We start from the raw sequence: 17,209 nt of genomic DNA, 5'->3' as shown, positions 1-17,209 counted from the left end.
TAAGATTATAGAGTTTAGATGCTCATTATCAGATGAAGGAAATGGTTTGAGAAGTTAGGTTCTTTATCCCTAAATTCATACAATTAGTAAAGTAGCAAAGTGAAAATTCAAATCCAGGTTTCCTGATGTCAGATCCAAAGCTTTTCCTGTTGTACCGTGCTGCTTCTCTCAATTCTGAAGTCCATTGTTTTTACTAGTAGTGAAACAGAGATTTGGGCTTGTAACTATACTCTGGCTGTTTGCTTTCTGATGTAGATTGTGTAATAGAAAGGAAGGCAAGACAGGAATAGAAGTAATTTTGCTGAATTTGATGATTATACTCTGAAATTTTATTATGAGGAATTTAGCTTTAACATGGAGAAAAAGAAAATTCTCCATTTCTTCTTTCTCTTTTCTATTTTTATCTACTTCTCTTTCATGACTGAGATTTGATTGATATAAATTACCTTAGCATTGGCATTAAGGGCTAGTATATGTTGACCTAGAATGTAGTTTGCCATATGTAGAAAAAAAGAATTAGGGGTTTTGAGAAAGAATTCATTAATAGATGCTCTCTGATTAACCTGCTTCTATTTCTACAGTCCTAGAAAAGGGGTCACTCAGATAGGGGCACCTGTGTGTGAGGAGGATGGTGATGCAGGCCTTGGCATCAGACAGGGAGGAAAAACTCCAGTTACACCTCGTGGCAGAGGGCGCAGGGGCCGCCCACCTTCTCGGACAACTGGAACCAGGTATTTGGGTAGTGTGAGATATACTTAACTGGTGATTTGTCTGTGAAAATAGGAGAAGAGAGCAGAAAGAGGACACCAAAAGATATGGGGTACCAAGAAAGAAAGGGAGCCATATTTTCAGTTGCAAGATGACATGGGTAAAAATGAAAGCAACTGAAAGATTAGGCTCATGATTGTTTTGGGTTTTTTTAATAGTTTTTTATTTACAAGTTATATGTATGGGTAATTTTACAGCATTGACAATTGCCAAACCTTTTGTTCCAATTTTTCCCCTCCTTCCCTCTACCCCCTCCCCTAGATGGCAGAATGACCAGTAGATGTTAAATATATTAAAGTATAAATTAGATACACAATAAGTATACATGACCAAAACATTATTTTGCTGTAGGGCCAATTCTTCTTCTTTTTTTTAATTATAGCTTTTTATTTACAAGTTATACGCATGGGTAATTTTTCAGCATTGACAATTGCCAAATCTTTTGTTCCAATTTTTCCCCTCCTTCCTCCAAACCCTCCCCCCGATGGCAGGTTGACCAATACATGTTAAGTATGTTAAAGCATATATGTCCTAACAGTTATTTTGCTGTACAAAAAGAATTGGACTTTGAAATAGTATACTATTAGCTTGTGAAGGAAATCAAAAATGCAGGCAGACAAAAATAGAGGGATTGGGAATTCTATGTAATGGTTCATAATCATCTCCCAGAGTTCTTTCGCTGGGTGTAGCTGGTTCAGTTCATTACTGCTCCATTGGAACTGATTTGGTTCATCTCATTGCTGGAGATGGCCATGTCCATCAGAATTGGTCATTCATATAGTATTGTTGTTGAAGTATATAATGATCTCCTGGCCCTGCTCGTTTCACTCAGCATCAGTTTGTGTAAGTCTCTCCAGGCCTTTCTGAAATCATCCTGTTGGTCATTTCTTACCGAACAATAATATTCCGTAATATTCATATACCACAGTTTATTCAGCCATTCTCCAATTGATGGGCATCTACTCTGTTTCCAGTTTCTGGCCACTACAAAGAGGGCTAGGCTTATGATTGTTGAGATAATTGACTGATCATTCAGCTCATTTTCTAAAGTAGTAGGAGGAACATTAGAGGTTGATGTGCATGGGTCTTTCATCTCATTCTCACTTCATCATTCTGCATTTCCTTTTCAGAGAAACAGCTTTGCCTAGTCCACTTGGTGTTGAGGATATCTCAACAAGTGTCTCACCAGATGATAAACCCTTCACTCGCATCGTACCCCGTATGCCAGATGCCAACAAACGAGCAGATGGCAGTTCTGCAGTCTTACGCCGTAGTGACTCTCCAGAGATTCCTTTGCAAGTTGTTGCTGGCCAATCTGATGGACTAGACTCTTCTTCTCCAGGAAACAGTTTTGTAGGACTTCGAGTTGTAGCCAAGTGGTCCTCCAATGGTTATTTTTACTCTGGGAAAATAACACGAGATGTTGGAGCTGGAAAGTACAAGCTGCTTTTTGATGATGGATACGAGTGTGATGTTTTGGGCAAAGACATTCTGTTGTGTGACCCTATCCCACTGGAGACAGAAGTGACAGCCCTATCGGAGGATGAATATTTCAGTGCAGGTAATGAAAAAAACAAGGTCTTTAGCCACTCAGTATGTCCCTTTTGCCAGTTACTGAAAAGTCACTAGAAATCTATTCACCTTAAACTAGGTACTCAATCACCTACTTTTTTTTTTAATAGCCTTTTATTTATAAGTTATATGTATGGGTAATTTTACAGCATTGACAATTGCCAAAACTTTTGTTGCAATTTTTCTCCTTCTTCGCCCCACCCCTTCCCCTAGATGGCAGGATAACCAGTAGATGTTAAATATATTAAAGTATAAATTAGATACACAAAAAGTATACATGACCAAACCGTTATTTTGCTGTACAAAAAGAATCGGACTCTGAAATAGTGTACAATTAGCCTGTGAAGGAAATCCAAAATGCAGTCAGGCAAAAATATAGGGATTGGGAATTCAACGTAATGGTTCTTAGTCTTCTCCCAGAGTTCTTTAGCTGGGTGTAGCTGGTTCAGTTCATTACTGCTCCATTGGAACTGATTTGGTTCATCTCATTGTTGAAGAGGACCATGTCCATCAGAATTGATCATCATATAGTATTATTGTTGAAGTATATAATGATCTCCCGGCCCTGCTTGTTTCACTCAGCATCAGTTCGTGTAAGTCTCGCCAGGCCTTTCTGAAATCATCCTGTTGGTCATTTCTTACAGAACAATAATATTCCATAATATTCATATACCACAATTTATTCAACCATTCTCCAATTGATGGGCAACCACTCAGTTTCCAGTTTCTGGCCACTACAAACAGGGCTGCCACAAACATTCATGCAAGTACAGATCCCTTTTCCTTCTTTAAGATCTCTTTGGGATATAAGCCCAGTAGAAACACTGCTGGATCAAAGGGGATACACAGTTTGATAACTTTTTGAGCATAGTTCCAAATTGCTCTCCAGAATGGTTGGATCTATTCACAATTCCACCAACAATGTATCAGTGTCCCTGTTTTCCCACATCCCCTCCAACATTCCACATTATCTTTCCCTGTCATTCTAGCCAGTCTGACAGGTGAATCATCTACTTTTTGATTTATTGTCTTAATGAGACCAGAGAGATGACTACAGCTGAAACAAACCAATTAATTGCAGATGGGAAAAAGTTGTATTTATATATATGTTCACATGTATTCAACAGTGCACACACCCAGGCTTCCCTGGTTTGAGGAACTGACTTTCTGTCCTCATTTCTTCTCCTCTCTAGGATCTAACTTTTCGGGGGGTGGGCAGTGGGGATCTTTTCTGTTCTGTGTATTTCATTGTTCCCTTTTATGGATTAACTTGGCGTAAACCCATCATTGTTCAGTTTGTCACTTAGAAACAGTTTGCCTTTCTCAGTTTTTCTTTTCTCTTAGGTAATGAGGAGAAAATTATTTTTCTGAGAACCCAGACAGAATTCTTTTATGATTAGGAATCTTTTCTTTTGAGTTTTTATTGCTCACCCTTTTTAGCTTGGAATAGGCTTGCTTATCTTAAGAGTTCTTGTTGGCAAGGCTGTTTAGAGAGATGATGTAGACTCTAGTAAGAGTTCCATTTTTTTTGTCTTGTGACTGAAGGAATACATAAAACTATGAATATATGAAACAAATTCCAAAAAGTTGATCCAAAATATGTAACAATTTTTGTTCCAATATAGACCAAATACATATGTACCAAATTCTGAAACTTTGTTTTATGTGAGAAAACAGCTCATGACAGTCCACATTTAGTTATTTGACCCTCAAGGACATAGATGCTGTTGTTACCAAACTGAATCCTGGAGAAAATAATATAATTCTAAAAGTACCAGTGATTTGTTTTAAATACTATTAAGTATTTTTGTAGCTTTTAACTTGATTGATTAATTTTTGGCTTTCTTGTGTTTCATTTGAGTCCTGTGATTTCTGTTGCTGAATACTATAGTTTGATGGTATTCAAAAAGTATTGTAAAATAATTTATGACAAAGGGCAGAACTTAGTCTTACTTTCTTTTTCCTATTCTTTTTGATATTTATCTCAAGGCTGTGATATAGATTTCTGAAAGTAAGTTCCTTGTATGTTAGAGATAATATTTTTCCAGTTTTATAATCTAACACAGGCTGGTAGAATATAATAGAACAAAATGTGTCATCCTGATTATAGGTTTGAGGATAAAGTGGTATAAAGGTTCTCTTTTTAAAAACTATCTTCTCCAATTAACTTTTTAGTATCATAGCAACTCAGCAAGTTTGGCATATAATTATTGGCTTTTTGATAAGCTGAGAATTGTTACAAGCATGGGGAGTGCTCAGGGTTTCACAAAGGTAGGTTGTGATAGAATCAAGATTAGAATCAAAATTATCGAGCCCAAGTCTCTTAAATTCTACCCCAATTTCTATTCATATCATTGTGTATTCTTTATTCTAAGAAGTTATCATTAGAAATTGGGTTAGAATTAGAGTAATGATACTAAGAATAGTGAGAGATGAGGAGGTAAGGAGGACATATTTCAGCCTCATACTATTTTGTCTTTGCTCCCCCTTTTCTGATTCTTCTCTAGTTTCTTAAGATGCCCATATGCTCCATACTTGAATGTAAGAATTATCACTACTTCCCAAAGAAACAAAATTGAAAAGAACTACTGTATGCAGTACATCATAACTTTGAGAGAACTATTAGAACCATCAAAAAGTAGTAGTACTTAATTTGGAAAATAACTTTTTAATAGCTCTCATACCAGGGTCTTCTTTCTGGCACCCCAGAACCTTCCTTATTCCAACCCCAGTGTAATAGTTGAATATGTTTGGGTTGGTATGTCACTAGTTGTGACAGCAATTGTTAGTCATATCTCAGTGGGATGGTGTCTGTACCATGTAGTTTGGGCTCATGGGGCAGAGCACAGAGTGAGAACCAGAATTGGATTATATGGAGTGACATTATTGGCCACAGCTTCCCTTTATTGTCTTTTTTTGCCAGGTGTGGTAAAAGGACACAGAAAAGAATCTGGGGAATTATACTACAGTATTGAAAAAGAAGGCCAAAGGAAATGGTACAAGCGAATGGCAGTTATCCTGTCTTTGGAACAAGGAAACAAACTGAGGGAGCAATATGGCCTTGGTCCATATGAACCAGTAACACCCCTCACCAAAGCAGCAGACATAAGCTTAGGTAAGACCTATTTTCTTCATGCAACTAATTACAAGAGGTCTTATAATTGTAAGCCTGTATTAAAAGACAGTTTGGGGGAAGAGTTTGAGCAAAACTTCATCAACTTTGTTGCTGTCATCCCTACTTATAACTGATCAGATGGAGATTGCTGTTCCTCTCCCAAGATTTTTTAATAAATCCTTATGCTTCTTTTTGCCTCCTTGGCTCAACAAGAGAGAAAACAAATCTTCAATGATGGAGGTGTGAAACTGAAGATGGAATGTTCCTAGAATGTACTTTATGCTGCAGTGGAAGGTGTGAGGGAAGCATGCAGGACCTCAGAGAACTAATTATTTTCTGTCTTATTTGGCTATAGATAATCTGGTGGAGGGTAAGCGGAAACGACGAAGTAATCTCAATTCCCCAGGCACTCCCACTACCTCCAGCAGCAGTGCCACCGCCACTCCTCCACGTAAAGCCCTTGAAAGTCCCCGAGTTTCCATGGGACTTCTCTCTGGCAAGAGAAAACTGATATGCTCTGAAGAAGATCGATCTCCTGCCAAGCGAGGCCGCAAGTCTACCACAATAAAACCTGGTAAATCCTCTTCCTCAGATTCCTCCAGATACCTTCATGGCATGCAGAGGGTAGGACCCTTGGCAAAAGGTAATGAAAGTATTATAAAAGGTAGTGTAATTATGTGGCCTTCTGATATGTGCTGTATTCATATATACAGGGCATAAAATACAGGAATGCCTCCTATTTTAAGGCATTCCAACTCATTGAGGAGTTAATCTATTCCTTTCCTAACCTCTCATCTCAATATCCCAGGCAGAGTAAGATAAAGAGAATGGAGATAATATCTGAAATATTAAATAAGTTTTGTGATGAGGGTAATTGGGGGGAAGGTGGGACAGAAAAAGTTATCAGAGTTGACTCTGGACAAAATTTAGAAGATGAAGTTTGTTGTTGTTACTTTCCTATGGTACATGTGCTTTTTCATGTCTCATTTGCCTTCAAAATCTGGAAGGTCATTATCTCATTGACTGTCTAAAACCTTTTCCTTATGGCACCTCATATGGCTTTTACTGATTCCAGTATTCCATGTTCCAGTGATTGCTTTGATCTCTTTACTTCTAATTACTTCTTATTTCTTTGGTTCTGGGAGTTAGAAAATCAGTTTGATTAAACTACATTATTAATTTTTTTTTAAAAGGGTGACTATTTTTGTGTTCAAACTTGTATTTTCATGTAGGGTATCAAAATGTCTCTAGAAGCAAGCTTCTTTCTAGCTCTTTATCTGGGGAAAAAGTTGCCTGTTTTCTTAGTCTTCATATGAGTTCCTACAGTCAATTTTTCTGACACATTGTGACAAACCCATTTTCTTTAAATTTTGGAAAATTTAACAAAGGAGGGATCAAACAAATCTGAATGTATCATAAACCTATAGTTAAAAGTTCACTTACTTCTCAGGTACTGGAAACAGTAACCAAATAAACACTGAAATTTGGAACCAACATGATCTTCTAGGGTAGGAAGGAGGGAATTGACAGACAGTTGGAGTTGGGGGAAGAAGGGCAGGAAGAGGAGAGTTTTAATGGCCATAAATCTTTGACTAGTTAGTCTGATAAAAATTTGGTTTAGCTGTGTAAAAATTTTATTTTGTGTACTGAAAGATTTTTTTTATTTTATGTATATCATTGTGTCACTGATTTTCTTATGGTTTTTAAGTTAAAAATAAATTCTTCATGTATGTTCAGTCTACATAGTTGTTTTTGTTTTTGTTTTTTGCTCATGTAACATGGTTGTCTGCTCAGAACTAAACAAAATAGAGTGGAATTTTGTATACTACTTCGTACTCAGGCAGGTAGGACATATTCAATTTAACAAACATTTATAAGTGTCTACTATATGTAGAACACTACATTCTTAGGTTCCTTGGCTCTGGTACAAAGTAAAAGTTCTCTATAATAATGTTGTTTTTGTTCTTCTCCAGGTACTGTAGGAGTAGGAGAGTTTGTGAGTCCATGTGAAGGTGGAGATGGTGCTGGAGAGCCAATAGCTTTGGAAGATCAGAGGGGACCTTTGCCTCACAACAAGACTTTGTTTCTGGGCTATGCTTTTCTCCTCACCATGGCCACAGCCAATGACAAGCTAGCCAGCCGCTCTAAATTACCAGATGGTCCTACTGGGAGCAGTGAAGAAGAGGAAGGTGAGATCACTGTCCTCATTTCTCAGGGAAATTCGGAGTTTCTTACAGAGCTTCACACTTCTATCATATTCTTTCTAACTACTCTACCTCTTTATAAGACCTGTGGTTGGTTCCTTTTGTCATATATAGAGGCTTTAAAACAAATGAAAATTGACCCTTAATTAAGGAATGGAGAAAAGAAAATTTGCCTCTTTCTAAATATTCTGACATTTTTCCTAGCCAAAGTTTCAAGGAAAAAATATAGCAAAACTGGTGGAAAGAAATAAAGGTGACTTTGACTTTCTGAGGACTTTGGAAGGGTGGGTATGTGGTTATATAGCAGGTTGAGTACTTCTGTTGAGTACTTTAAGCAATTACTTTCAGTAAGCAGTTTTCATCTTCTCTCCACAAATTAAATGTACAGTTATAACAACATCATGGGGAGTTAGTTATGAGAAAGATTTGTTCCATTCCTCGAGAAAGCCTTGAGTCTTAAAGACTCTTAAGAGGGAAACAAGGCAAGTATGAACTTAAATATGAACACTGGCAAAAATAAATTAATCTCTCCATTATGATTAAGGTACAAATTTTTGTTCAATGTGATGTTTTGAACACTCTAGATTTCTGATTTCTTGGAAGAGCAAACTGTATATGGTAGTAGCGTTAAGAAATAGCACCATTAATAACCAACAAATATGTTAGCACTTCAGTGATGTGTCTCTGAACCTAATTAATGAAAAAAAATTTATTGAATATTTAACATTAGCCAAACTTCCCTGTACAATGTTAGAATTAGTTGGATGTTAGCCAAAATTTGGATTTTCCAATAGGACCTAGATAAGCTCTCAATATTCAAAGAAATGGGAAAAATTTAAAGGAGAGTAGGATTTGCTGGAGATCTCTAGGTTGTCTAAAGGGAATCATATTAGCAGAAAAGATACTGTGATTCATTGTTTGATATTTAGTGCTGCGTTTTATAACTTGGAGAATGAATAGGGCAGAGGCTCATATAAAGGTCAGGAAGTAAATGGGTTTGTCCTTCTAATTAAATAGAAGTCCATTTGAAGCCAGGGATATAGTTTGTTAACAGACTTTTAAGTCGTTTGTATATTTTAATTTGATATTCTGTAGGTAATTTGTGTTCTGAAAAGGGGACATTGACATTTGGGGCCCCATTTTTTTTTTTGTCTTCCCAATATTGCCAGATCTTGTTCTCATTCATATTCTTTCTCCTTTCTTCTTTTTTGCCAACTTTACTCTCATCCCCTTAAGAATTTTGATGACAAAAGTTCCCATTTCATCGTCCTCATTTTCATGCACTGTAATCATGTAGCGGCATTGATTCCCAAGTAACTGGACTCTGAGAAAGGAAGGGACATGAAATCATCCTGGGAATTTATATGAGATGATGTTTCAGAGTAGTTAGTTTTAGGGCTGTTAAGAGCCCATTCAGTTTTTGGTTGTACCCCATTAGGTAGAGTAAATTATATCTTCAAATATAGACAATGAATCCAGAATAACTGGGACAAATTAGAGAAGTATATAACATAATACATTTGGGAGTTAAAATCTAAGTAGGCACAAAATTAGGCAAGCCTAAGAAAAAATAGAAAAAAAATTAAAATTACTAATGTATTTACAAGATGAATGTGAATTTTCATCATGGAATATTGTCAGCATGATGATACAGTATTTTGACAGATGAAAGTAATCTTTTTTTTCCCCTTAGTGTTGGGTCAAACTTTTATATAACATGTTCAATTTTGATGTTTATTTAAGAGGGATATAGAATAGCTAGAGTCTTAACAGAGAGGAATAGATAGCACATGGGATTTTTGAGAAAAGTATAATTAGGTTGGGGTGTTAGTTTAAATTCAGGCTCAGGAGTTCCTTAAGTGTATGAGGTGTAGTACAGAAAGCAGGGCCTGCATCCCTTATTTTCTGGAGTGCTGTTTTATATTTAACATAGGAGAGAATGATATATACCCAGCTGTAGGTCACCTGGGTTCAAATTTTAGCTCTTTTACTTATTAGTTATGTGACCTTAGGCAAGTAACTTAATATTTGTACTTAGGCAAGTAACTTAACATTTGTACTTTAGTTTCTTCTCTAAGATGAGGATAAAATTCTTCACTGTATACTTTACAATGGTTGTGAGGAAGTTGCTTTATAAACTTTAAAGCATTATATACGTACATATGAGCTATTATTGTAGGATAAGGGGATTATTTCTGGAAATCTTTGATGGGAAGGGTGAAGGGTTAAAAAATAGAAAATCATGCACTGGATTGGGGTTATTTTTTTACATTAAAACTTCAATTAATCAGAATCCAGTTGGCTAAAAGCCTTAACCAGAATTTTTTCTTTCATTTGTCATCTTTATACTCCATTTATATCAGAGAGAGGAGTAAGTGATTCAAAAGAAAAAAAAAAACTCTGATTAAGGATTTCATTTAAAAACAACAACAAAAAGCTTTGAGGATATAACCCAGTATTAATGACTGTCATATTCTACAGCAGCTTCAAGATTATATGATAATCTTAATATTTAGGTTTCATCTTAAGGCACTGTAATACAATCTGATTTATCAAATAACAAATTATATTTTATTATCTTCTACTAAGACCAGGACATAGATTTTTTTAAAAAATGAAAACTGAAAGAAAATTTTTCTGGATAATCCACAGAAACTACAATATTAAACTGGAATATCTCATCTCCCTTTTTACACCCTTGCCTCCCCCAAAACATTTTGGTATATTGAAGTTTTAGTGTAAATGGGGAAAAGAATGTGAATGAGGGGGAATTTGAAGGTTTATATAAAGAGAGTGCTGATCAGCTATTCTTCATCTCCACAGAGGACAGAACTAGAGGAAATGGGCTTAGTTTGCAGCAGGAGAGATTTAGGTTAGACATAAGGAAGAACTTCCTGACGGTAAGGGTTATTAACCATTGGAACAGACTATTCTGGGAAGTTGTGGGATTTCAATCCCTTTAAGTAGCCATGGTTTAGATTCAGGCCTCCTGACTGGGAGGACTCTTGATGTTTCTTCCAGCTTTATCATCCTATCTCCTTTCCTCAACTATACCACCACCCTTTCTTCTAGCAGCCTTTTTTACCTTTCAACAATTATGATCCATGGGGAGGCCCTTGAACTGGCTTTGGAGACAGTTGAGGAGTGGGAGAGTGGGTAGTAGGAAGCCAAGTATAAAGTATAAGAGTACAAAGGAGAAGTCTTTTTTTGTGTGTGACTAACTGGATTTTATTGGTTATTCTTACTTGATGTAGAATTTTTGGAAACTCCCCCTTACAACAAGCAGTATACAGAGTCTCAGCTCCGAGCAGGAGCTGGCTACATTCTTGAAGACTTCAATGAAGCCCAGGTAAGTATTTCTTCTTGTTTAGCTCCCTAAAATGGTAATGGTGTGAGGACCTATTCACTTCCTGGGAGAAAGGGATCAAGATGCTGGGGAAAATATTGGGGGAGTAAGCAGAGTTTGGGCTTAGAATAGAGGGAATGCTATTGCTGGGAACGAAAAAAAGATGGAGATTTGAATTTGAAAGAAATTTCCATTCCACATTTCTGATTCTTAGCTTATTAACTGGTATTATATAGAAATTTCTGTTAGTGAATTGGGGCATCCTGAAGGCTGGTGAGTTGAATGAATTAGGAATATGAAGCTTTTTGGCAACTAGATAGGATAAGTCATTTGTTGCTGTTTGAAGGGCTTTATCTTTCTCAACTTATTGAGACTACCTTTTAAGGACTATCTTAGAACAAAATTATTGCATATATTGGCTGAATTTCTTCCTTCCCAGTGTAATGTGGCCTATCAGTGTCTTCTGATTGCGGATCAGCACTGTCGGACTCGGAAGTACTTCTTGTGCCTTGCCAGTGGGATCCCTTGTGTGTCTCATGTCTGGGTCCATGATAGCTGCCATGCTAACCAGCTCCAGAACTATCGAAATTACTTGCTGCCAGCTGGGTATAGTCTCCAGGAACAGAGGATACTAGAATGGTAAGGACCCTGGAATTCATTTTTAATTCAGTAGGATAACATAATAGCAAATGTAAAAGTGAGAACCTACTATGTGAAATGATAATAAGCTTTGGGTGGGAAAGGGCTATCAATCAGTCAGTAAGCATTTATTCAGGGCCTCCTCCATAGAGGAGAGCTAAATCTTTGAGGATTGGGGTTATCAAGGGAAGTAGAATGGAGAAAAGAACAGGGTGCAGCAGATAACTCTATGGGACATCTGTCATTAGAGGGCATGACCTGGACTCTGAGACAGCTGTAGGAGAATCAGAAGAAAAGAAAGGGCCAAGGAGAGTGAGGTCAAAGAGAATGAGGATCGAGATAAGGCCATTGGATTTGGCAATCAGGAGATCATTGGTAACTGGAGAGAGAGCACTTTCAGTGGAATGATGAGGTTGGAAACCAGGTCGCAGGGGCTTGAGAAGAGAGTAAGAACAGAGAAAGGTAAAGGTATCTATTTTAGATAACCTTTTCAAGTTTAGTCTTAAAGAGCAGAAAAGATAGAGACTGATTTAAGAGAGAGAAGCATCAAATATAGGTTCTTTCATTTTGGAGAACATGGATGGACATGTTTATAGGCAGTAGAAAAGAAGCTAGGAGACAAAGAGCATGCTCAAAAGTTAGAGAGTAGGAATCATAGATGGAGCAGTCTTTTGGAGGCAATGGCATGGAATTTTTTGAACTACCATAGAGATTAGCTTTGATAAGAAGTGAGTCTCCTCTTCATGAAATAGGAGTGATGAAGATACTGTAATAGAAGATACCTGAGGGAGTTCAGGAATTACCTCATTTTTTTCTATAGAATGAGGCAAGGTTCTCATTTAAAGGGGGAAAGTGGGAGGAGAGCCCAGGGATGTCTTAGGAGGGATTAAAAAGGTTTGGAAGAGCCACTGTGGAGAATGAGTCGATAAAGAAAGTGTAGAATTGTTTAGCAATAGTAAGGGCCCAGTTGAAGTTGTGCAAGCTAAATTAGTAGTGGACCAGTCAGAATAGACTGCAATTTTCTCTACCTTTGTTCTGCAGCACTTGTGCAGGAGTAAAGTGGTGGAAAAGTGAGAATGATCCAGGGCTGAGGCTTGGCAACATGTTCTTATATGATCCTGACTCTAATGACCAGTTAGACCTGAAATGATTGTAAGCAGTGAAAGGGACAAGTCTGTCACTTTTTCCAGACTTAGGCCAAAGAGTTGAGGAGTTTTGAAATCTTTATTCACAGAAATTGTGAAGATGTAAGAGTGTGCTCCTTCAGAAAGCTTACTCTAAATTTAAAACATTCAAATATTTATCAAAAACCTTTAGGGAAAGTTTAAAGCTATACTGTGGGTTTGGACCCAACTTGTTGCCCCTTTGAAAGGCATTTGCTCTTTTCCAACTCTGATTCTGTTCCCTTTTTTGTAGGCACCCCCGTGAAAATCCTTTCCATAATTTGAAGGTCCTTTTAGTATCCGACCAGCAGCAAAACTTCCTGGAACTTTGGTCTGAGATCCTCATGACTGGGGGAGCAGCCTCAGTGAAGCAGCACCACTCAGTTGCCCAGAACAAAGGTACCTATGGAAAGGATGTTAAGAAGCCCCCGTTTCCCCAGGGAGTGCATTATTCCTCCTGCCCATATAATCTAGCCAGTTTTTATAACTGGGGGTCTTTGGTTAAAGTCCCTGTCCTGACTGGTTGACCCTGCCCATATCCCTCTGAGAGAAGACAAGAAGGAACTTGATGAGGGGAGCCAAACACAAGACAAGCACAGGGCTGCTCTTAGCTTCTGCTTGATTCCAGTGATATGTCTAAATCTTTCCCTAAACTCATGCAGGGGGACATTCATCATGTTATATATCCTTTTACTACAAAGTCCTAGTTCAAATAGAGATTTGCTGGATAGAACAAATCTCTAGTTTGGGCAGAGTGGAATGGGTTGACTAAAGGACACAGCTTCCCTCATAACAGAAGACTTTTAAAATCTGTTTTCTGCTGATTCTTTCAGATGTTGCTTTGGGGGTATTTGATGTTGTAGTAACAGACCCCTCATGTCCTTCTTCGGTGCTGAAGTGTGCAGAAGCATTACAGCTGCCTGTGGTGTCACAAGAGTGGGTTATCCAGTGCCTCATTGCTGGGGAGAGAGTTGGATTCAAGCAGCATCCAAAATATAAACATGATTATGTCGCTAACTAAAGATGCTCAACCCCATCAATTTCATTTCCTGCTATTGTGAAGACTGTGTTTTAACCAGGTTTTAAATGTGTCTTGTGTGTAACTGGACTTCATGCATGGATCATTGTATATAGTTTTCTTTGCTGGACTTTTATGATAAAATAAATGTTGAATCTCTTTGGTTGTAGTAACTGATTTCTTTATCCTTTTTTTCTGAGTTTTTCTTGGAAGGAAGGAATGGAAGAACATTGCCTCTAGGGCAGAGGTTCTTTAGCCACTTTTTTTTAAAAAATATTTTGATAAATGTATTTTTAATATAATTGATTTCCTTTGTAATCCTATGTATTTTATGAATTAAAAAACAATTCCGAGGAGGGGTCCACAGACTTCACCAGACTGCCAAAGGGGTCCGTGTCAAGAAAAAGATTTTAAGAACCCCAGCTATATGACTTTTAAGCAGAAGCTTCATCATCTTTTTGGAATAGAGGCATCTGGTCTTGGAGATAAGGGGGATGGGCTTTCAAATTTGCTATTTGGTGATTAGGAGGTTTAGTGCTGACCATTTGTTTTTTCTAGTTAATTTTGTACCAAGACATTCCAAAGATAAATGGAGAATATTCTTTGCCTTAATGTATTTCTTTCCAGTGAGCATATGATTGGTAAGTTATATATATACTTTCTAAAATATGAAGTTATGAAATTTATTTAGGAGCTAAGATCCAACTGCACTGAAAGGCTTGATTTCCTTTGATGTGTGGGTAAAGCTGTTCTGTGGAAATGGTAGAGTCTAGGACTGGGCTGAGGGAGTCAAAAATTCTGAGGACACATAAAATGAAGTAGCTACCTGAACATTTAGAAATTTTCAAGACTTCAAAAAGTCATACTTAATTGCTACTGTAGCCAAGACCCTTACTTCCAGAAACCAGTTAGTCCCTTTGTAGTCTGTAGTAGTGGGAAAGACTACCTCCATCCATCTTTAGGAGATATTTGAATATCTCCTCTTTGCTCTTGTTTTCTAGGATACAACATTGGAAAGTCCCTACTAAATGACTAGTTAACTAAAGAGAATATAAGAGAATATTAGAACATCAAGTGATGGCACTAGGATCTAGGTAAATTTTCTAGGGACAAAGATCAAGTAAGGTTTTTTATATGCTATACACAAAAACCAGTACAGTGGTTAGTAGTAAGGAGTTAATAAATATTTATTCTTATGGTGTTATAAAACTTCTAAAGAGTTAGGTTTAAGCTCTACCTGCCACATACATTGTTTCCAGAAATGTGGGCAAGTCACTTAACTTCTTGGGTGGCCCAGGTTTCTCTAAGACTAATATACTAAAGATTGGTTGCAAATCTGAATGGGGGAGGGGGGGTCTCCCCTACTGGATACTGCTCTTCTCTACCCCTTCCCTGTCTCCCCCCCCAAATAATTGTTGAATGCTTTTACTTTAGTAGTAATACTAATATAGTTAGGTGGGTGTGGCATTTGTGATTTAAAATATTAATACCCTTTTAGGGCTAAAATTTTTTCATGGGATTTTTTTTTCTGTCCCCAAACCCTCCATGCATCTTAAATCCTTTACTATTGACCCAGCCAACTTAGTCAAAGTTTAAGCTGAGATAGTTGGGACTTGTTGACAAATTCCTTTTGATTCACAGATTAAGATATTTAGTTTCTTCAAGGATGGTGGAAAAACTCTGAATAAGGAAGAATTGACTACAAATTAAATTTTATATGTGCAAAAATAATCCCCTTTCCAAATTTGTGTGTCAGGCAGATTTCTATTTCTGATACATTACAATGATTGTTCAAAATATATCTATAGTAGAACTGCTACATGTTCAGTCATGGTCAGCTGACTATTAACTAAGTCATGCTGTACCACCAAACTCCTAAAAGGAAGATTAATAAACTCTTCTAGCGGCCAGAAGAAAATTTGCTTTTGTTTGGATGTGTATGAAGCTTAACATTTTAAAAATGACAAATGATGTCCTTAGTACAAAGTTAATGACTCCATGACAAAAGGAGTGAATTAAACTGTAGCCATTCTTGAAGAGGAGATAAAGAATTTCTTAGTTATACAAGTAGAAGAGAATGTTTCCATGAACCCTCATCAATGGACAAGATCATCATGCTGGAGGGATGAAAACTGCATGCAACATAGTTCTGAATTCAGTTCTTGAATGCAACTTCAGCTCAGCAACAGGATTATACCCCAAAACTGCAAAAGAAAAAAAGACCCCTAGATAGAGCACCAGCCCTGAAATCAGGAGGATCTGAGTTCAAATTTGGCCTCAGATACTTAAAACACTTCTTGGCTATGTGACCCTAGGCAAGTCACTTAACCCCAACTGCCTCAGCAAAAAAATTAAATTAAAAGAATACCTAATCGGTCTTCTATTAACATCACCAAAAGATCTATTGGAGGAGGCTTGGAAGAAATAAGACCAAATAAGTCTTTTTTCCCTTATAATGATAGATTTCTACTATACTCTCATTGACAGATCCACATTATAAGTAGGAAAAAAACTCCTACCAAACAGACTTTTCCATATAAAAAAAACTTGATATTTTACATGAGGCAGCATGGCACAGCAGAAGAGAGTCTTCTAGATGTGGAGTCAGAGGACCTGAGTTCAAATCCTAACAGTATCATGTATGTGACTGGGCAATCTGAAATGCTGGATCTCTATTCCCTCATTGTAAAATGAAGAGGCTGGAATAGAAGACCTCAGCAGACCCCTCCAGTGCAGTCTCTGATTCTACTGAATCTCACGAGTGGAATGCCACTTGTTCCTACCTGCCCAGAGTCCCACCAGCTTGAGTATAATACTTGTTGTAGTCCAGTCGTAGCAGTAGTTGAGCCAAGTCTGAGTTTATCTGATGATTCCGGACACTGGAAAGGATCTTAAAGAGGAGTGAAGACTGTCGGCTAAAACCCTGTAGGAAAAAGAAGTCATAGTGATTGAAGTGAGCTCCCCACAAAACCCAATCCTTCATTTACCTATAGCTGCAGTAATCTGGGGAAGATGGGGAATTTCATAGGAAATGCCTTTAAGGGACTGACTGAACACTAGAACAAGAAGGGGTCCCAGATGCAGCACAAAAGGATCTGCCCTTGTGTAGGGAACAGTAGCGAATGCCAACTGACTGCTCTGTCACTCACTACCCAATGCTGGGTCACAGATCCAGAAGGATGAAGGAAGGATCCTATACCCACCCAGAAAGACTAGTATTAAAGGGGAAGGAGTGGTTGCCAGGTTCTGATAAATACATGGAGCAAGCAACGAGTTGAGAAGCAACAGTTATGTGGCTCTGAGCTCTGGGAGTGAAGCTGAGGGCAAGAGAAAGAAGGGATTTCCATTTCAGATTAAGCCCAGGCTGAAGCTGGCAGGATAATA

At 37.6% G+C, this 17,209-nt stretch overlaps 2 protein-coding genes across 5 annotated transcripts in view; one reads left to right on the top strand and one right to left on the bottom strand.

Moving 5' to 3' along the window:
- Positions 1-13,994, top strand: part of TP53BP1 (tumor protein p53 binding protein 1) — a 136,011-nt gene extending 122,017 nt beyond the window's left edge. The window contains exons 20-28 of one of the 2 annotated variants that reach the window (XM_051977182.1): positions 582-731; positions 1,899-2,329; positions 5,264-5,455; positions 5,811-6,029; positions 7,429-7,644; positions 10,914-11,008; positions 11,445-11,644; positions 13,061-13,206; positions 13,641-13,994. In XM_051977182.1, the coding sequence (XP_051833142.1) occupies positions 582-731; positions 1,899-2,329; positions 5,264-5,455; positions 5,811-6,029; positions 7,429-7,644; positions 10,914-11,008; positions 11,445-11,644; positions 13,061-13,206; positions 13,641-13,828 (1,837 nt within the window). In that variant the 3' untranslated portion in view covers positions 13,829-13,994. Of the gene's footprint in view, positions 1-581; positions 732-1,898; positions 2,330-5,263; positions 5,456-5,810; positions 6,099-7,428; positions 7,645-10,913; positions 11,009-11,444; positions 11,645-13,060; positions 13,207-13,640 lie in introns of both variants that reach the window. The other variant, XM_051977181.1, reaches the window with a different exon arrangement.
- Positions 7,653-17,209, bottom strand: part of TUBGCP4 (tubulin gamma complex associated protein 4) — a 37,175-nt gene continuing 27,618 nt past the window's right edge. Inside the window, exons 16-17 of one of the 3 annotated variants that reach the window (XM_051977188.1) lie at positions 16,609-16,748; positions 7,653-8,983 (exon numbers count right to left, since the gene is read on the bottom strand). In XM_051977188.1, coding sequence (XP_051833148.1) covers positions 8,842-8,983; positions 16,609-16,748 — 282 coding nt within the window. In that variant the 3' untranslated portion in view covers positions 7,653-8,841. Of the gene's footprint in view, positions 8,984-14,987; positions 16,030-16,608; positions 16,749-17,209 lie in introns of those variants that run through there. The other 2 variants (XM_051977186.1, XM_051977187.1) reach the window with 2 other exon arrangements.

Source organism: Antechinus flavipes, chromosome 2 (genome assembly GCF_016432865.1).
Source record: "Antechinus flavipes isolate AdamAnt ecotype Samford, QLD, Australia chromosome 2, AdamAnt_v2, whole genome shotgun sequence".
Taxonomy (NCBI): Eukaryota; Metazoa; Chordata; class Mammalia; order Dasyuromorphia; family Dasyuridae; genus Antechinus; species Antechinus flavipes.
The sequence above is the reverse complement of the archived record's forward strand: the minus strand, read 5'-3'. Positions and strand labels throughout refer to the sequence as shown.